The sequence below is a fragment of the Actinia tenebrosa genome, unplaced genomic scaffold (assembly GCF_029948245.1).
Source record: "Actinia tenebrosa isolate PJP-AT-01 unplaced genomic scaffold, QUT_ActTen_1.0 PGA_scaffold3__52_contigs__length_22856419, whole genome shotgun sequence".
NCBI lineage: Eukaryota > Metazoa > Cnidaria > Anthozoa > Actiniaria > Actiniidae > Actinia > Actinia tenebrosa.
Window position 1 is genome coordinate 11952803 of NW_028292580.1, and position 19342 is coordinate 11972144.

At 37.1% G+C, this 19342-nt stretch overlaps 3 protein-coding genes and 1 long non-coding RNA gene across 4 annotated transcripts in view; 3 read left to right on the plus strand and 1 right to left on the minus strand.

Annotated features, from left to right (window-relative positions):
* Positions 1-19342, minus strand: part of LOC148908649 (uncharacterized) — a 32895-nt gene that overhangs the window by 13062 nt on the left and 491 nt on the right. The window contains exons 2-3 of the long non-coding RNA XR_016120648.1: positions 7881-8021; positions 868-992 (exon numbers count right to left, since the gene is read on the minus strand). This is a non-coding gene — a long non-coding RNA (uncharacterized LOC148908649). The remainder of the gene's footprint in view (positions 1-867; positions 993-7880; positions 8022-19342) is intronic.
* Positions 896-3455, plus strand: LOC116287407 (uncharacterized). The gene is made up of 4 exons (XM_031694083.2): positions 896-1029; positions 1283-1323; positions 1539-1685; positions 2142-3455. The coding sequence occupies exons 2-4, from the start codon at positions 1302-1304 to the stop codon at positions 2504-2506; spliced, it is 534 nt and encodes a 177-aa protein (XP_031549943.1). The 5' UTR covers positions 896-1029; positions 1283-1301; the 3' UTR covers positions 2507-3455.
* On the plus strand, positions 4754-11215 carry LOC116287404 (uncharacterized). The gene is made up of 8 exons (XM_031694080.2): positions 4754-5306; positions 6757-7004; positions 7599-7707; positions 8019-8041; positions 8731-8852; positions 9209-9249; positions 10002-10187; positions 10431-11215. Exons 1-8 carry the CDS (start codon positions 5006-5008, stop codon positions 10862-10864), a joined length of 1464 nt encoding a protein of 487 aa, XP_031549940.2. The 5' UTR covers positions 4754-5005; the 3' UTR covers positions 10865-11215.
* LOC116287405 (uncharacterized) lies at positions 14280-19202 on the plus strand. Its single transcript, XM_031694081.2, has 8 exons — positions 14280-14622; positions 15041-15264; positions 15474-15591; positions 16193-16308; positions 16380-16528; positions 17080-17123; positions 17308-17421; positions 18046-19202. The coding sequence occupies exons 1-8, from the start codon at positions 14295-14297 to the stop codon at positions 18333-18335; spliced, it is 1383 nt and encodes a 460-aa protein (XP_031549941.1). The 5' UTR covers positions 14280-14294; the 3' UTR covers positions 18336-19202.

Genomic DNA, 19342 nt, shown 5'->3' on the forward strand with positions numbered 1-19342 from the left:
ATAACAACAACAACAGCAAGTTCAACAAAATAAACCGAACAAAAATGAAATTGAACTCAATGTAATGTTAATCGTTCGATTGTTGCAATCGGACATAACCAAACTAGGACGTTTTTCTGTGTTCGATAATAAAAGTTCGATTAAGTTCGGTACGTTTCGCTTTAGCGTGGGTCGATTGAAGAATCGTTCTATTATTGAACGTTCGATATTTTGATCGATTACCACCAATCCTAACTGATCAAACGATTGGAGTTCGATTACCAAGCGTTCGATTAGTCACGCCGGGACATGAATACAATAAAAGCAACATCAGCAACTAACAGGACCAAAAAATGGCGACTAACGACGACGACAAATAAATAAAAGCGCTAATTGATCCATGACATATTTATTTGCACACACACACACACACACACACACACACACACACACACACACATATCCATTAATTTACTCTCAAAGACTTGTTTTGGATTTTCGTTTCATGATTGTCGATATAAGTTTAATCGGTTATCATTTGTAATATCAATATATATTATGTTTTTATTTTTTGTTTCTTAATCAGGTCCCGTTGTCTTACGGCGCTCTCCCTCAACTCCAAACCCTGGAAGCAATTTAACTAAGGTAAACTATCAGTTTATCATTCCTGACTGGCACTTGTTAACTATATCTGCAGTACTGAAACATTCCATGTCAACGATGCACGTTTTTCAAATGCATAATTGCATGTATTACTTTAGAGAAAATGATGCTAGGTGTGCCTTACCAGCCACTTGAAACGAATTTTTTATCCCTTTGCCTTTTAGAAACTGTTTATTTTCTCACAAATTTTTAAATATACATTAATTTTGAAAAATTTTGGTATACCTGTATGTTGTAGTCCTCAGGTCCCAGAAACCAGACGCACCACGGTCATCAAAGTGGATCATCATCATCATCACCGGGAACGATAGCAGCTGTTGTCATCATCGTAATCCTTGTCGTCATACTAGCTGCAGTTATTGGATTCGTTTTGTGGAAGGAAAAAAGGTTAGTTAACATTGTTTGGCTTTTGTTTCTTCGTTATTTTGCTGTTGTTTTATGTTTATTTGTTTGTTTTTGTTTGTTTAGTTTTCGTCGTTGTTGTTATTGTTATTTTTGTTGTTGTTGTTTTGGTTGTTTTATTTTTTTAATATTTTAAAATTTTTATTATATTCTATATGAGATATTTATTTTCTGATTATTATAAATAAATTATGGTTAATAGCTAATAATAAATAAATAACATTCATTGTCATTCTAGAGGTGAAAATGTATTGTTAATGGACAAAATGTTGAGCATTGGTAAGTGGAGTGTTTAGTTTCTTTCTTCCAAAATATTGGTTTAACGATAAGTTTTACTCTCGTTGTCCTTTTAAGCTACTTTTAGCGTTGTTACTCTCACATTCTTTTATTGCTTCATTTGTCATATTGTCTGTTATCCATTTTTTCTACTATATATATATATATATTTTTTTCCTATGTAATCTATGTAATACTTTCTTTTGTCCTCAATACAGTAAAAAGGGCGCCCTCGACTTCATCAACTTCAGCGGTAGCTGAAAAAACAGACGAAGAGGTCTATACAGAAATACCTGACCATCTAACACAAACACAAACACCAAGACAAACAGTGACAAAAACAGATGTGTTGATTAGAACGACTGGTAAAGATTCCTTGTTTCAATAATATCTTTGTTGTTGCACATTGGCCTCTGATTTTGAGACAACAATTTTTATGAGCTTTGTAACTTCACATAGATTTTGTTTCATCGCATCCGTATAACGTAGTGCCATTTCAGTGCCCCAAAGATATCTCAAGATGCTTTGTATTAAATGGCGGGGTGTATATGTTCATCATAAAAGCATCATGGGGAGGTTTCACGGCAGTTGTTGTAGGAAAACAAAGATATAGTGCCCTCATTCAGAAATGAAATCTGTTTTCATTGCATTGTTCCTGCCCTACAAACATGCCTCAGTGCCTCATTGAATCTCTCGTAAGGTTTTGTATGGATCTTTAACATTATTTTTAACTCACCTCTCATAACATGGCTTAGTGCCTTAAAACCTCTTCTAATGTTTTGTATGAATCTCTGACATTCTTTTATAACCCTCCCACACAGGAATCAACAACTATGCTTTTAAAGACCCTCTTCCTCAACCAATTTATGCTTTGCCAGAAGAACATTATGCATCGCTTATACGCACCTCTCAGATTTCGATGGCACAAGAGGAACCCCTCACAGATGATGAGGGGTACTTGGAACCGAGGCAATTTCCTGATTATGTTGAGTTTGAAGGCTCTGAGGAACAGGTTACAGATACCAGGAATACAGAGAAGAAGACAACCAACATTGAAAAAGAACAGGATCAAAATGAACAGCGAAATTCTTCTAATGGAGGTGGTGAGGAGAGCAGTGATGCTGCTGTTGTCTATGCATGTGAAAACAAGGAAGGGACCTCCAAAGCCACCAACAGCGCGGTCTAATGATGATGATAAGGAGCAGGATAAGAAACAGCATGAGCAGCAAACTTCTTCTAAAAGTAGTAGTGAGGAGAGTAATGCGACTCCTATAATAGACCTCTTTACCTTGGAGGCAATGTTTTAGTTCCATTTCAGACCACGTGTCATTTTTCTAGAGAATAAAATTCTTTATTTGATGCGCAACCTTTAAACCGAAATTCTCTACTTTCCCATAGCCCATAATGCTTTGGACCTTGGGGGAAACCAATCAAAAAAATGTCCCAAATTGAACGTACTTCAACTGAATATATACAATGCCTGCTCTAGCTTATCTGTACAATACTGATTATCAGTTTATTCCGAGTTAATTTTGCACGTTCAGAATATCAAGAAGTTTGGTGTTACAGAAAATGTATTATACGAAAAAATATTTAAAATTTACTTAAACGAGGTATTTACTTCAAACGAGGTATTTTCAACATTGTCTGAACCGCGTGCGCTTTTTGTGCGTGGTACCCCCAAAAAACTGCAGAGTATTATGGGTATAGGAAAGTAGAAAAAGACGATACTCTAAGGAATGACACGTGGTCTGAAATGGCAAAACATTAACCCCTTATGCTAAAGAGGTCTATGCATGTGTAAACAAGGTACGGAGAAGTTACCAACAGCGCCGTCTAATGAGGATGATACAGAGCAGGAAAAGAAATTGAAAGCATGCGCATGAACAGTAGACTATGCAACGGGGGTGGTGAGAGGAGTAGAGTGACGCCCCTTTGTGCATCCATAAACAAGAATAGAAAACTTCCAGCGTCACCAACGAGGCCGTCCACTGACGATATACTATACGATATACTGCAAGTTAAGCTTTATAAATGTTAACGCATGCAAATCATACGCAATATAATTTAGCAAGCATCGATTTTAAAGTACATATATCATTTTTATAATTTTAAATTCCTTTTTTATACTGCCGGCATTTAAAGTCATCAGTAGCCTTATATATGTAATTTCAAATTATTTGTATTCTATTTATTATATTCTTATGTATCATAAACGCAATTCAGCCTATGGCCGCAATGTTTTCTGAATAAATCTATTCATCATATCTACAGCACAGGACAAAAAAGTAATATACGCAAGCTGGAAAAAATGTATGTAAATTAATGGGAAAGTTATGATATAACACATTACGACAAATGAAAAAGTATTACGGACATTGGGTGGTCAAAAAGTCAAAATTTAGCAATTATAAGATCGTCAAAGCTCTAGTTTCAAGTTGTGTGAGTACATATATTACAAATGCCTGAAAAATTCCTTATATTTTCTAGGTTTTCGATATTCGTGACATTTCTAGCTAACACTTCAATAATTGACCAGAGAACCGAAAGATATAAAGACAATAAGTTAGGTGTGCTCATCAAAGTTCGTCAAAGGTAGTTTCACTTATCCCTTGCATGAATAAACTAAATGATTGACAAATTCTAGTGATAGCATGACCCTTTTCAAGCGTGAAGTACTAGAAACCGGAATATTTTGACAAGTCGTCACAGCCGAGAAGGTACATTGCAATGATAGCGAAATTAAACTAGCCTATATTCGAAATGGCTGTCAAAGTCAGGATACGAAGATGAGACCGCTCTGAGGTATTCATTTGTGATAAATAAAATAAAGTTGAACTTTATTGCTATGATTTCGATTTCTCATGACTTTTTTCGATAGTTTTTCCTATGAGTGGAAAAGTGGAAAACAAGATACTGACGACTTTACAGCACGAACACGGTACGACATGCCGTGACATTGACTGGTTTTTTATTATCCTTTAGCAATTTCAACCAAACATAACGCGTAGTTACTGCTACGGTAACACTACGAAATTTCCATATTATTTCCCACTCATACGAAAACGGCACCACTCTATCTTACCAAAATTCTAACAAGGGATTGTGATTGGGCAGTTTATTTGATGACAAATAGATTACCGAGTGATTTTGTGACGTCACAAAATATTATTTTCACTATATCATAGGAAATCAAGAAATACGCTAACACGCCAAATTTCAGGAGAATTGGTTGGATAGCAACAGAGATACGGCCATTTGAATAATATAATTCCCCCATAAAAATCTCTGTATTTTTGCCTAATGAACCAGGGCGAAAATACGATGATTTGTATGGGGAAATTATATATCCAAACGGCCATATCTCCGTTGCTTTTTAACCGATACTCTTAAAATTTGGCTTGTTAACGTCTTTCTTGACATTCTATCGAAATTGAGGATCGAAAATTGTCAAAAGCAAAATTTTGTTTTTCGTGACGTCACACTTGGGTACTCTATTAGAAAGATATAACTAGCTAAAAACTAGTGTGAGCTGCGTCGGTGTTTCTATTAGAAGTCATTCAGTTGCAACATGACGTACAGTGTCCGTGCAATACGTCAGTAACCTGAAGTTAATCTCGTCATTTCCTAATGACTGAAGTCATCACCAAGTAAGGCTCATCAAAAATATTTGCTTGTCGACTCAATGTTAGACATGGCGTTCCTTCTTTGTATTCTCTTGTTGACTGTATTTGCTTCTATTCACTGCGAAGAAAGGACTTTTAACATCACACGAACTCTAGCTTTCTATAAAGGTGATAAATTTATAATTCCGTCATCGATGTGTGACCGAACGTCTTCTCAGTCAGATTGTCAAAGATTTCACATGAGAGCATTTATTATTGCAAGGAAATGTGAATGTTATTGTCCTTACGATGCGAGTACTTTTGGTTTTGACGCTGGATCCTGGAATTGCCAGAAAAACACTGAATTCAGAACGCACGCAGGTTTGTTATTATGATGAAAGTTATGATATTTATCAATTTTAAAAACAACACAACACTTTTAAATTTGAAGGACATGTTTCGACTTGTCACAAAGCCATCTTCAGTTAAGTGAAGCTAATTACAATTTACAAGGATAAGTCATCACATGTATTCAAACATTTAGCTTCTTCTCCCAATTGTAAGGAATCTGTTTCAATTGAATGTTTTAAGATAATAGATTCTGCTGTCACTGGTTATCAGTTGAAAATAAAAGAAGCTCTTTTCATCGATAGTTGTAAACCTGAGCTTAATACTCAGGTCAAACATTTCAACACTACTATTCATATGTAATTTTATATTGGTTACTGCTTATTTTACGCTTATCTTTTGTTTTAATAATTTTCGAACCGTTGTAATTTTATACTTTTGAAAACGCCTACACCGACTTGCGAGAACGTTGTCATACGAAAATAGAACATTAGTGATTTAGTGGGATAGGAATTATATTAAGAAACAAAAGAAGATTACTGAAGATGAAACTTTTTCTTTTGTCTTTTAATGTATTCCTTTCTCACTAAATCACTAATGTTCTAATATCGTATGTCAACGTTCTTGCAAGTAGGTGTATATATAACCTTGTAACTTGTAATTAGCTTCACTTAACTGAAGATGGCTTTGTAACAAGTCGAATTTAAAAGTGTTGTGTTGTTTTTAAAATTGATTTGTTCTTTTGTGCTATTACGCTCATATGATATTTATATATCGCTCTTTTCCATATTTTAGTTTGTTTTATAATTATATAATGTATAGTGTCGAACAATGCAATGATATTACTTAGGGCTTGGATGGTTTAATTGATTATTTTCAAATGATTTCGAACAGCCTCGCTCGACGCTGTTTTTTTTTTTTTAGTTTCTTTATGAATGTCTAAATAATCGAAATCAAGTATGGCAAAAGTTTGATGTTCCTTAAAGAAATCGAAATCTTCTATGAAGTTCATTAGTTATATCTTTGCATGAATGATAAAAATAACTATAAATGAAATACAGTGTATATATGTACCCGGAGGCACCCATGTTGGTTCTTATCGAACCCTTAAGGGTAGGGAGGAAGAGGCTTTTTCTTGGCTATTCCTGGGAATTTGGATTTTAGAGATTAAGGAATGCCACCCGCGCAGGGACTTTGTTTGGCGTATCCCCCGCCCCCCTCACGGGTAAGGAAATTGTCATGGCCATAGCCTCTAAAAAGAGAAAGCCACTTGAGAGCAACTCATTCCAAGGATAGAAATTTTAAATTGTTTCTATTTTTAATGATTCAAAGATGGGATGTGGGTTTAAGTTCCATAGACTCCAGGGATGGGGAGTTTGACTAAGGCTTCTTTCAGAATGTCCAATATTGTTGGCCCCACCACGCTCCATTCTGAAAGGGTGATAGTTAAACATTACAGATTTGTGTTACACTTTCATTTTAGGGTGCACGTACAAGTTCCGATCCGAGCATGATAGTTTTCCCATTCAAGTGTGGAAAACACTACGGCAGCAACCACAATTTATAGTGAGTCTACCCTCGTATTCCTGTAAGATTGACATCGCATCATCAAGATACTTGAATTGTGATAGTTCTTGGTCCACATTGGGTTTAAACGAGAACTCTGATGTTTTTCAACTACTACGACTTCCACGAAACGACAATGAACCTCACTGGGATTACGAGCTTAAGGTAAACCGGACATTAACTATTACTGCTTAAGTTGCGTTTTGGATTACTCCAAAGCAATTTGAACTCATTTTTCCAATGTTGAGCTGCATATTTATCTATGTACCCGCTCCCTCTATCCAGAGAGGCATACGTTAAATAAAAAACAGTAAAGTTGTTTCCACATAAATGTGCCTGTTGAAACCCATGGGTCTGTAACTGATATCGGACCAGGGAGACGGAGGATATAGAGAAGAAAACCTCACCATCCCCTCACCTAGGCCTCCACTCCCCTTAACTATGGTTGTCAAAGATCCTCCCCCTTGAAAAAGTTTGGTTCCCTGTGACACTGGGCACTTTCTGCAATTTGCAAAACTGCAGCTTCCCTTGTAATTTGATGCAAACCTGACAATCGTCATGAAAGTGCAACTATCTATACATTTTGCAACAACTTTTCAAATAGTAGAAGTTAAGTCAATTTTAATTTCGAAAGGAACGCAGCTAGTGGCACATCTAAAAACCCCATTGCCATGCAATATTTATGGGGATATCAGTTTTCAATACCAAGTACAAAAGTTGCGTATGAACACGAGTTTGAACATTTAATTTTACCAACAGATCACGAAAAATGCTGTGTTGCCAGGACGAGTTGTAAAATTACAGCTTAATTGTAATTCTGCGTCGAAATCATCTTGCGTTCTTTTCAAGATTGCTGGAAAAATATCATGTAAGTTAACTCAAAAGTCAAGATGTCAAATTAATAATGTCAGCTAGTTTTCGCTATAAATGTTATGAATTAACATGATAGAATAATTGTAATAATTCAATTATATGCAGAATTTCAAATGCAACTACACTTTTGAAAACTCCAAAAAGCCATGCTTACTTACAATTACTTACCATTGTTGTTTAGATCGAAATCCCATGTATTTTTTATCTGCTTGGGCGATATTCTGCGTAACTGTTTGTACAAGGCATATACAATGTTTGTCACTAGCTGTAGGTACTGATTTATCCTTTTCTGTTTCGTGTTCGAAGGTCCTGTGGATCCAACCAAAAAGGTAATACTCCAGTATCGTATTTTGTTGCTCTACTCAGGGTTAGAAACCATTTAATTTATTTAAAATATTCCTGTGAGAAGGTCCGTGGAATTTGAAAGTGTTTTTATTGTTGAAGTTGTGCATTCTTTACGTTATCATTGCATGGGTGATAAAAGGAATGGTCCTTTTGTTTTTTATGTCGACTGTTGGTATTCATGAATCAATGAAATGAGGGTGACATTGAGTAAATGAGAACTAGGGCAAACGTCGAACTTTCCATGCACCGAACTTAATTACATCAAAGAATGCCGCCTCATTATCACCTGATATCTATTGTTTTTAATGAGTTCGGTGCATGGAAAGTTCGACGTTTGCCCTAGGCCTATTTTATGAATTCGAAAATGCTTTATTCAAGCTGAAGTAAGCTATTTAAATAAATATTGAAACCCTCCCAAGCCAATGTAATTTTCAGTAGTCTCACGATGGAGGGAGCAAACTTTGTGTATTCAAAAAACAAAACAAAAAACAAAAAAAAAAGAATAGATTTTTCCTTTTGGGATTTGTAAAAATTGGATGAAACTTTACTGAATTCCTCCAGCCTCCCTCCCCCTCAATGCTCCCGATATAAATATATCTAATCGTCTATACGTCTTGATTTGATTTTTTACCCTTATCTTCAAGCTAATTATATATATCACTATTTATGTCAGCCAAATGTGTCTGGTGGTCAAAGTGGAGCATCATCAGGGACTGTAGCAGCTATTGTCATCATCATCATCCTTGTGATCATAGTGGCTGTCATCGTTGCTTTCATAATTAGGAAAAGAAAAAGGTAGTAAACTAAACTAACCTAAACATGGCAATTAAAGGTAATTGTGCACCTTTTCTCATGAAGAAACATTTTGCCGCGTTGTACGAGCTTTTTTATACGTGTAACGTATAGTTACGCGCCTCTTTTACGTGTTTGTTACAGGAAAAGTAGACCTACTTTCTATGACTTGCAACGTTTTTCTGCGCTATAGAGAAAATGGAATGGAATTTGCGCGAGTAAACTTAGCTCTAGTAAGTTGGTGTTTAAAAAATCCGAACCAGCTTACCTAATCTTGCACAGCGACATTTCAAAAAATATTTAATTGGTAGAACATTGACATTGTCTAATGGATCATGAATGGTTGTTTTTTAATTTAGAGGTGAAAATGTGTGGCTGATGGATCGAATATCAAGTATTGGTAAGGAAGCCAGTGCTCATATAGAGTTTACTTACAATAAATGTTGCATTTTCAAAGCGATACCCTGAAACAACCTCTTGCCTGAGCAAAGTCAGGGCATGGCTAACTCACAGATAGAACGCTGAAACAACCTCTGGGCTGACCTAAGTCAGGGCATGGCTAACTAACAGTTAGGACGCTGAAACAACCTCTGGGCTGACCTAAGTCAGGGCATGGCTAACTCGCAGATAGAACCCTGAAACAACCTCTGGGCTAATCTAAGTCAGGGCATGGCTAACTCGCAGATAGAACCCTGAAACAACCTCTGGGCTAATCTAAGTCAGGGCATGGCTAACTCGCAGATAGAACGCTGAAACAACCTCTGGGCTAATCTAAGTCGGGGCACTGCTAGCTTACAGATCGAATTGGAATATAGCGTGTAGTTAGGTTTTGCAAAAGGAGGAAAACTCGTAGAAAAACCTTTCAAATCAAGACCTAACTAATTTAGTACCCTCATGTTATGCTAAATTCAAGAATCGTACGCAATACCCCAATCAGTGCACCAGTGCCACGCAGCCCTTGATTTCCAAAATTGTTCAAGCTTAAAACTTGGAGCTTCACGAAAATGCCATGTTGTAGATAAGTCACGGTGAACCGTGTATGAAAATATACACTAGCTGCATGACAAGTAGTGTTCATGAATTAGAAAGCCTGCATGCACACCTTATGTAATATACGGTTCTTGTTCAGTCATTGCCCGTTTGTATTTATAGCTACAAAAGTTCGGGACCGATCGTCATCAAAAGCTAAGGAAGAAGTACAGCAGCAGGAACAAATCTATGCAGAAATAACGGACCAACCAGTACAGCCACCAACAGACAGTCAAAGTAGTGTACCTGAAGAAGCATCAACACAAACGAGGACACCGTTAACGAGGACAGTCATTCTGCTTTCTGGAAGTAGGTGTTGAGTTTTAGATTTATTTTCATCCCTTGAATTCCTGAAAGCTCTTTATTCTTCCTTCCTTGCATTCCTTGCAAATTAACATGTTTTTAAAAATAACTGATCGCAGATAAAATCACAAAAAAGGGCAAACTCACAGATGAATAATAATTTCGTGTGCTGCAATTGTAACCTGCAACACGTTTTATTTGATGAACTCAGTAAAGATAATTTTGCATTTTATTCCTTATTTTTTCAAGGAAGTATGTTACCAGAAGAATCAACAGACGATGACGGGTACGCAGAGCCTCCTGATTCACCTGTATATAACGAACTCGAAGATACTAATGAACAAAGCACTGATAATGATGGTGGGACAGAGAAACTTGACAGCTATAGTCAGCAAGAAGGCTCAAGGGGAGTTGCGGGTAGCGATGTTACCAGCTCTGTATCAGTACCTGGAAGTTCAAATGTAGTGGATAAAAGATACGCCGCCAATCAGAGACGAAAACCACCCAGCCCACCACAGAAGGGAAATGACACGAAGGAAAGGGGACTTAATGTAAATGATGGCACTGATGTGAAGGAAGATGGTGAAGAAGGAAATAATAAGAACCATGACTATGAACCTCTAAGGGATGACAATAGGGATGTGTATCAACCGCTAGACAGGAATACCATGAATAATAGATGAGATACTCATAGAGAAGAACTAGCTCAAAGGCTTTGCTTTATCTAAGATATAATATCAAGTAGAGTGCTAACAGTTAATCCGTGAAACACTAATTACTAAATAGTACAAAATAGTGCTAATTAAACAATAGAAAACAATGGAATTTGCATGAAATTGTGCTATTAGTATTACTAACATTTCACGGTTATGTTGTTTGCACTCTAATAAAACATTGTAGTGAACACTATAAGGTAGACTAATTTCCGGTTAGTCTCCTTGCTTCATAGCTATTCCGCTATGGTCACAATGACGTGGCATCTATATTGGTGTACACAACAAGAGAAGTTAGCTGAAAATAAACTGTTAACTATACGCCAAAATTATCTCATGTGAAAACCCAATTTCACGGAGGGGGGGGGGGGGGGGGGGGAGGGTTACTACCACCCCAACTTGGGTAGGGGTGTGCCGCCAGGACTTCAAAACCCTGACCCTATTCCAGACCTAAAATTTTGATTTTATATACCCTACCGCAGACTAAAACTAAGAATTGTACACCCTATCCCAGACTAAACCCGGTTAGTCAGGATGGCAATCAATATTTACTAACGTTTTTATTGTTTTTGTGCCGTCAAAAAGCGTAGCCTATTCGCCAGACAAAAACGACCAAATCGTTTACTCTATCCCAGACAAAAATGATACCCTATCCCAGACAAAATGGCAAAAAATGATACCCTACCCTAGACCCAAAAACTGAAAAACCATACCCTATAGGGCGGCACATAGACAAACAGACAGACAGACATATTTTATTTGGCGTTTTGTACAAAGTTGCACATCAACTTAGATCCAAATAAGTAATGAATATATACGTATGTTTATGTATGTGCATAATATCTATATTCACATATTCCACACATACACGTCATACGTACATATATATTCTGTATATATAATGTTCATATAATTATTTCGATAAAATGCGTTACTAATCCTAATCATCTTTATGCAATATTATAAAAGTATTGATTTTTATTTGTTTTGTTGTTGTTGCTTTTTTTCACTCCGCAGAGCAAAACAATTGTAAACGTATTTTGCTGCAGCTGGTTGTAAAATATGGGGAGGATCTATCAAATTCAGGAACAATTGTTCCTCCGTAAGGAAGTTACTTATGTTATTTTGCATTAAAAACTCTTCTCTAAGTTTGGAGTATAGAGGACATTTAATTAAGAAGTGTCTTTCATCTTCTATTATATCAGTACAATGAAAGCACTTCCTTTCCAATACCTTCTTGTAACTAGAGTATATGCCTCTTTCAATTTCTAGGTCATGGTTACTTATTCTCAGCTTAGTTAAGGCTCTTCTGTGATTGAATTTTTTTACATTTATTAAGTAACCTTCTAACGTATAACTAACTTTGAAGAGGCGATACGTTCTTAATTTGTTCTTTTGGCCAGGGGTGTCCCTTTAATCGTTAAAGATCTCCCCGAGCCAATTTTGTTTCTCTATGTCTACAAATCTCGATTTGATAGTAACAAAGACGTTTGGCTGGCGAGAGGTATTGGAATTTACTTCTAGCCATATATCACCCAGCCCATTTTTTAATAATGACTCTTTTACTTTTTGGCTCCAGCAAATTTTACGGCTGGAGCTTATCATTTCTTTATATACTAAGAATGTAATTTTATGGCTCGATGTAGGTGTAACTAGATTAAGCCAGTATCTTATGCATCTTAAGTTTGCAGCTACATGCAGACGGAGTCGACCTAGTTCTGCATAACAGGCAGAATTGGTTGCATATTTTCCCACTCCGAGTAACATTTTGCAAAATTTGGTATGAACAAGTTCTATAGGGTCATTTTTAGAAACCTCAGAACCCCAGACTTCACTGCATATACATACCCGTATAACAAATATAGGGGAGTACCCCCCCCCCCCCCCCGCCCAATTTATATATAAGTAAGTAGATTGTGGCTTGTATACTTAAAGTGAAGTGACAATAAAGGCCAATCCGCCCTTAATAAGTATCAGATGTGAAGAACCAACAGCAGAACGGAAACGGCTTACAAGATAATCAGAAGAATGGTAATTTACCTAAAATAGAGCGGCTTCAGTAGATTCTCAGGAATTTATTAATAGTAACTGAAAAATATGCAGGAATATAGACGACAGAACCGTGCTGTAACGGAAGTCTATCATACAACTTGCCATCCAAATTTTTTGGCCAAATTCCAAAATGATGATACACAACACTGTTTTCTATGATACCCGGCTACTTCCCGACTATTTACAGATACCAAGATACCAACAGAAAATATCAATGGGATTTTAGAAAATAAACGTCCAAGCTGAAAATTATTTGAATTATTGCTGACTTTTGCTGCTGCACAAATGAGCCTGTATTCAAAGATTACAGCGGTATTTACCAAATGAGAATACGAACTTTTTTCTTTCCGTTTACAGATAATGCATACGATTATGAGTTTTCTGGCGACCCAAGTCTGAATGAAAACCAAACCAACTTTGACTACGAAGACAGACATATCAATGACTTCGTGCTAAAAACAAGAGCCGGTGGACAAAATAGTACCCAGGGGGGTAGTAAAGGGAGGAATATATTAGCGACTACAATTAGAGTGGGAACTTGGGATACATCAATAAGGAATTGACTGATCTTCCAAGTTCAAAAGAGCAGAATGGTGCGATGATTTTAACTGATGATGGAGATTATGTAACAATGTTAAATAATGATGAAGAGTATGAGGTACCAATCGGAGGTGAATAAGTGCTCCTGAGACAGCAGAAGGAGTCTATCAGGAACTCAAGGATAACAATCTGATGCCAGAACTACCAATCATCATAGACAAACATACAAGAAAGTGAAACTGAATTTCATGGCAGCCTACATGTTTTAAAATTAATAGTGTATCGTAGAATGAAGTAAAAGCTTTTAGGGAGATACGGTGAAAGTGTTAATTCTTTGTGGCTTTACTACTTGCAATGATCGATGTAAATTGTATTTATTATTTGTTTATTATTTTGTTTAACGATAAATTAGAATTAAACTTAGTGAAGTTTCAAAAAATTAGAAAATGTGAGCGAGCAAGTGAACTGTTTTCCAAGGAAATGTAACCGCACACGCGTTGATTCATGGGTACGACGCAGGGAACCCACATACATCACAAGCACGACTGAAACTAACTTTTAAATATGTTATTTCTTTAGAAATTTATTGAGAATTATAAAAAAAAGTAAATGACCTTTTTTTATTTCTTTCTGACTGCAACTGACGTTAAATTTGCTTCGGTTCTTTGCCTCTTTGTCGAGCAAGTAACAGTTTTGGGAGTCCTGTGGTGTGGTATGATTGACATTTTTTTTGTTGACTTCCGGTGAAGAATCATAAGCCATAAAGTGAAACTATTATATATTCGTTTTTCGACGTAATAAATACCAGATGTCAGAATCTATGGAGGTCTTGAATTCCTTCGACAATTTCGTCTTTCTTGCTTTCTTACTGCAGTTACTGTATTTTGCTAATGGAAAAGAAATTCTTACAATATTCAGAAATCCTGGTAATGGAGGACTTTGGACTGACTTGGATCAGTTTAAACTTCCTGACTCGAAATGTAGTAGCAGTAACACGTACTGCACAAACTGGAAAGCTCTACCTCTCGATTCACAGCCTTGTCATTGTGAATGTTCCGATTTTAAGAAAGCCACTTTTGGTTTCTACTTAGGATCCTGGACATGTCTGGATAACACTGAAGTCAGAAAACAAACAGGTTTGTAGTGAGCACTTGTTTATTATTCCGAACTGAATGTCGTCTATTTCCGCTCGTTTCATTTGATGTCATTTGATGTTTTCGCCTATAAATTGGCATTTGTTACTTTGCATGAGGAAAGTAGATTTGAAAAAAAAAAAACCCTGAATGTCAGAAAAATAATTGATATGGGCAAAGTAGAACGTACTCAATCCTAGGTGTAATGTGATTTGTTAGAATGTATCCGCAAAACGACGAGCAATACTTGATTGATTTGTTTTTTCAAAACAACAATAGACTTATGTATTTAGATCATCTTGACAGTTGTTACAGGGTTTGATGGTATTTCCTCAAGCATTTAGAAATTTCACTGGGCATTTTTATAGGAGTTTTTATATAACAAAAACACTTTCACTTTATGAAACTAATCACTTTTCAGAGTGCAAATACAAGTTCGAATCCGAAGTTATAGGATACCCACTACGGATCGTGGAGCAAGATCAATCATACAACTTAATCCTGCTTTCCAGACGATGTTCAGTAGAATCAAAAACAACGCGTTATTTTACGTGTGATGGCAGTTGGGCTACAATCGATTCGAATTCGTGGTTTACAATCACTCAAGAGGACAAATTGAAAAGGCCTACTCGTTATAGATACAAGGTTGGTACCATTTGTTCATTAACGACGACCATTACTATTACATAAATTATCGTGTTCATTCTTGGGGTGCATGCATGTTGTAGGTTAAAAGAAGAAATTACTATGAGAATCGAACCACCTTATAAACCCACAAGTAGTATGACATATTTCTCGTTAACTGACCTATATTATTTTTAATACTTAAAAGTGCTTTTTTTCTTTTATCTCAGCTAACGATCGGGTCTGACGTTGATGATGTTTTACAGGGAAGAATAATCAGTCTGAATATTAATTGCACAAAACGAGAAACATCCTGTCTCTTATTCAAGCTCGAAGGAACTATAGATTGTAAGTTTAAAAAACATCTCTTATTTAAATTATTTAATCATTTAATCACAGGCGTCTTTCTTTGCTTTGAAACTTAATAGACCTTTTTACCGATACGGCGGGTCGTCATCTTGCATTCTATTGCCTTATGCAAGAAATTATGGGATGCCGAGGGGGCAATCTCTGGACTGCACAGCTGGCAGGATGTCTTTTTATATAACTTTACGCTTTTCAACTAGATAAGCACATCTAAAAAGCAATTGAATTTCCAGGCAATTGGAACAATATGCAAAACACCAAGACTCCAATTTATTTGAAAACTGGGTCACCCCGCTACTCTATGCATTATTAATTTTCTAGTTTTGCCCCCTCGGTATCCCATATTTCGAGATGGCTGCCGTATCAGTAAAAAGGTCTATTCAATATAATTTGTCGGCGGGCTACCCGTGGTGATAAGCCGTAGGAGACTGAGACCTAGCGACCCGTGTTCTCTCCCCAACACATCTCCCTTCCATTATCACAGAGGGATTCCAACGATGCCAAGAACGTAAAAGAAAAGAGACACCTGGGGAGGAAGATAAGTTTATCAGAATTGATAAATTTGGTTGTATGTTGGTTTAAGGTGCTGAAAACGTCACATTCGCGACAACTGCAAAACCATCATCACCTACAAGAATAGCGTCTGACAAAATACCGATAACAGCAACAGCAACAGCAACAGTATCAGCAGTTCCAAATGTAAGTAAAGGGCGACGGATCTTTGATAAAACATTAAACGATCATGTTTCATCGCTTAAAATATTTTTTAGGCCACAGCAATTCCAAATGAAAGTGGGAAAAAAGAGAAATCGAAAGCAAGTGGAGGTTCGTCGACTGTGGTTGGCATCGTGGTTACCCTGATGATCATTCTTGTCATAGCGATATTGATAGTTGTATACGTGTACCTCAAGCGAAAAAGGTTTGTTGCTAATCATTCATAGCGATCACTGAAGGGCTATGCATGGAAAGGTTTTTCACTGGGTTAGGCCAACTAGTCATCTCTAGTGGCCGAGATATGGCATGCTAGTACGCGCTGTATCTATTTATAGTCGCGGAAAAATAGAGTTTTGGTGCACTTTCAGAGTGTTTCCATGACATTGTATGAAAACACACCATTTTCACTGAAGGCAGGTTCCTATGGAATGTCATGGTAACGCCTTGATTGACGTCCACCTTGACCATGAAAGACAATTCCGCGCTTGCCTATTGAGAAGCACTGTAACAGAAAAAGACGGTGTACGAAAACATGCCCAAAATGTTACTTGGTGGACGTCAATCGAAGTTTTACTTTCCATGATATTGTCTGAAAACAAAAAGAAGGTACGTTTCTATTTAATCTCATGGTAACGCCTTGATTGACGTCCACCTAAACCAAGACGATTGCGCGTACTTATTGAGAAGCACAGTAACAGAAAAAGCCGGTGTAGGTAAACCGGCACGATACCAAACTGATTTGACATTGTATTTCAGGGGTGAAGCGGTATGGCTCGTAGATTATATCTCTTCCCGCCGCGGTAAGACACTCATCCTTGTTTTTTACCAGTACAATTATATATGATACGGCCGGGCACGGTATGCTTTCTGGAATCCTGATACAATTGATTTTGGTACTTATAGATATATCATGCCACAAAGTGAATTAGTGGTTAGGATCAGTAGTCATCATCTTTTTAAACGTGGATTGAATTTCTTTATTAGTCAGGAAAACAAAATCAACACAAGCGAAGAAGAAGACGGTGGATGAAGACCCTGTCTATGCTGAGATCCCTGAAGAACAACGTAACATGAACGCACCAGTTGATCAGGCAGGAGGTAAGGATTAAATTGCGAATATGCATATCCACACGTTCAGGTACTTTCAATTTTGGAAACGAAAATGTAAAATAAACTTGTTCCTTAAGGAATATGAACTTTTTAAATCCTTACCCCGAATTGGAAAGAAAATGTACGTCGCGTTTGGTCAAAACGCATCCCACATGGAAAGGGGGGACCATGGGTGCGTAGTCATGACTGAGCGACACAAACAACATTTCTGGTATGCTGGTCATAGCAAGGGGTTAATCATCTACGGTCTAGGGGCCGACTAACCTCTCTCTTAGGCTCCGGCCGAGCTCCCTAATCAGTCTGCAATTCCTCCCGGGATAGCGGTGTCGGGGTCGAAATCTCTGGGCATAGCCGTAAATACTTCGCGCTACCATACAATGCTTCAGCATTCAGGTCTGAGAGTATGGTCTCCGGTTACTTTTAATCAATTAAAATCAAGGAAAAAAGGGGAAAAAAGCTCAACGTCAAATAGAATTTGAAATAATAGAAAGAGAAAAATGAGATAAAGATCTTGCTTATCAGATTACGCGTGGTTTACAGGCCTGGGTACGAGAATGTTTGAAATGTTGGAATGCTTGGTCGACCTTATATATTATGCATTTTACATTTAAGGTATATATAGCTACGCATTTGACGACCCACAGACAGCATATATAGCACCCCAACCAGCTCCATATAATAGACTGGAGCACAAACAACAAGGGCTTAATCAGGAAGGGGCATTATACTCCACTGCAGATGATGGTCCCGTGTATAATTTCCTTGAACGTCCCCTTGCTGAAAACAATATTATTATGGCGCCAGAGAATACCGTGAATGAGGGACCTCCGTCTCAGGTCCTCGAGCCAGAGTATCTAGTCCTTGAGGAGCCCGATACAACAAGCGTAAACACGGACGTATGAGCGCCTCGATTGGGAAAGCCAATCCTAACGGACCTCAAGCTGTCATGTGACTCCAAAGAAGAGGAAAGCTTTCGAGTCAACAAAGAAGAATACGATCGTCAAAGTAGTTTGCATTGACACTAAAAAACGGAGATCATCTTTTTCGGAAATGAAACTAAAAAACAACCAGGATAAAAGCAAACTAGGATAAATGGTTGATAAAATATTGTAAAGAAAACCTTTAAAAATACTTAGCTTTACTGGACTTTGATTTGACGGAGTAGGAAATAGTTTCCTCGGCAGCCGTTTTCGACCCGATACGAAAAACGGTTGCTGATGAGTCTAAGTTGAAAAGGAATAATTCTTAACGGGGCACCTGGATGAAAACGCCCCAATTTTTCAAAGTCCGAATAATTGAAGTATTTGCGGATAATTTGACTCAATTATGATTATGTAAACCAGATTAGTCAAAATTTTCGCCTGGGAGCCACTTGCATTTGAGAAATTTTGGGTTAAAAGAAAAGAACAATATAGGGTTGAGTAAATGACGTCACTGATTTACTCACAGTTTATCATGCTGCATAAAATTAATAACTTTTATCCGACACATTTTGCTGTGAAGAAAATATGTTGCTTGGCTACTATTGGGGTCATACAGATACGTTTAACTAAGTTTAAAGTCATTTCCAATTTTTATCCATTTTCATCCAAATGCCCCTAATTTAAACATAACGCCGCAGTCCAAACTAGATTATCCTACTCGCTACGTATTTGTATATTTGTGCATTTCTTATTAATGGCTGGTTTACTGATTCAGCTAGCAACGGAATCGAAATCAGAAACAGCTTATGACGGAGTTAAAAACAAAATTAAAAAAAGGATTCGTGATCGGAGTCCAATGGTCGTCGGAATCGGAAGGTTTCCTTTTTTGGCTTATGACGACTTTCAGTATCAGGTCATGTGACTTATTCCCTAAAAAGAGAAGCTGTGTCAACTGGTTAAAATTAGCATCAGAAATGAAAAGAGAA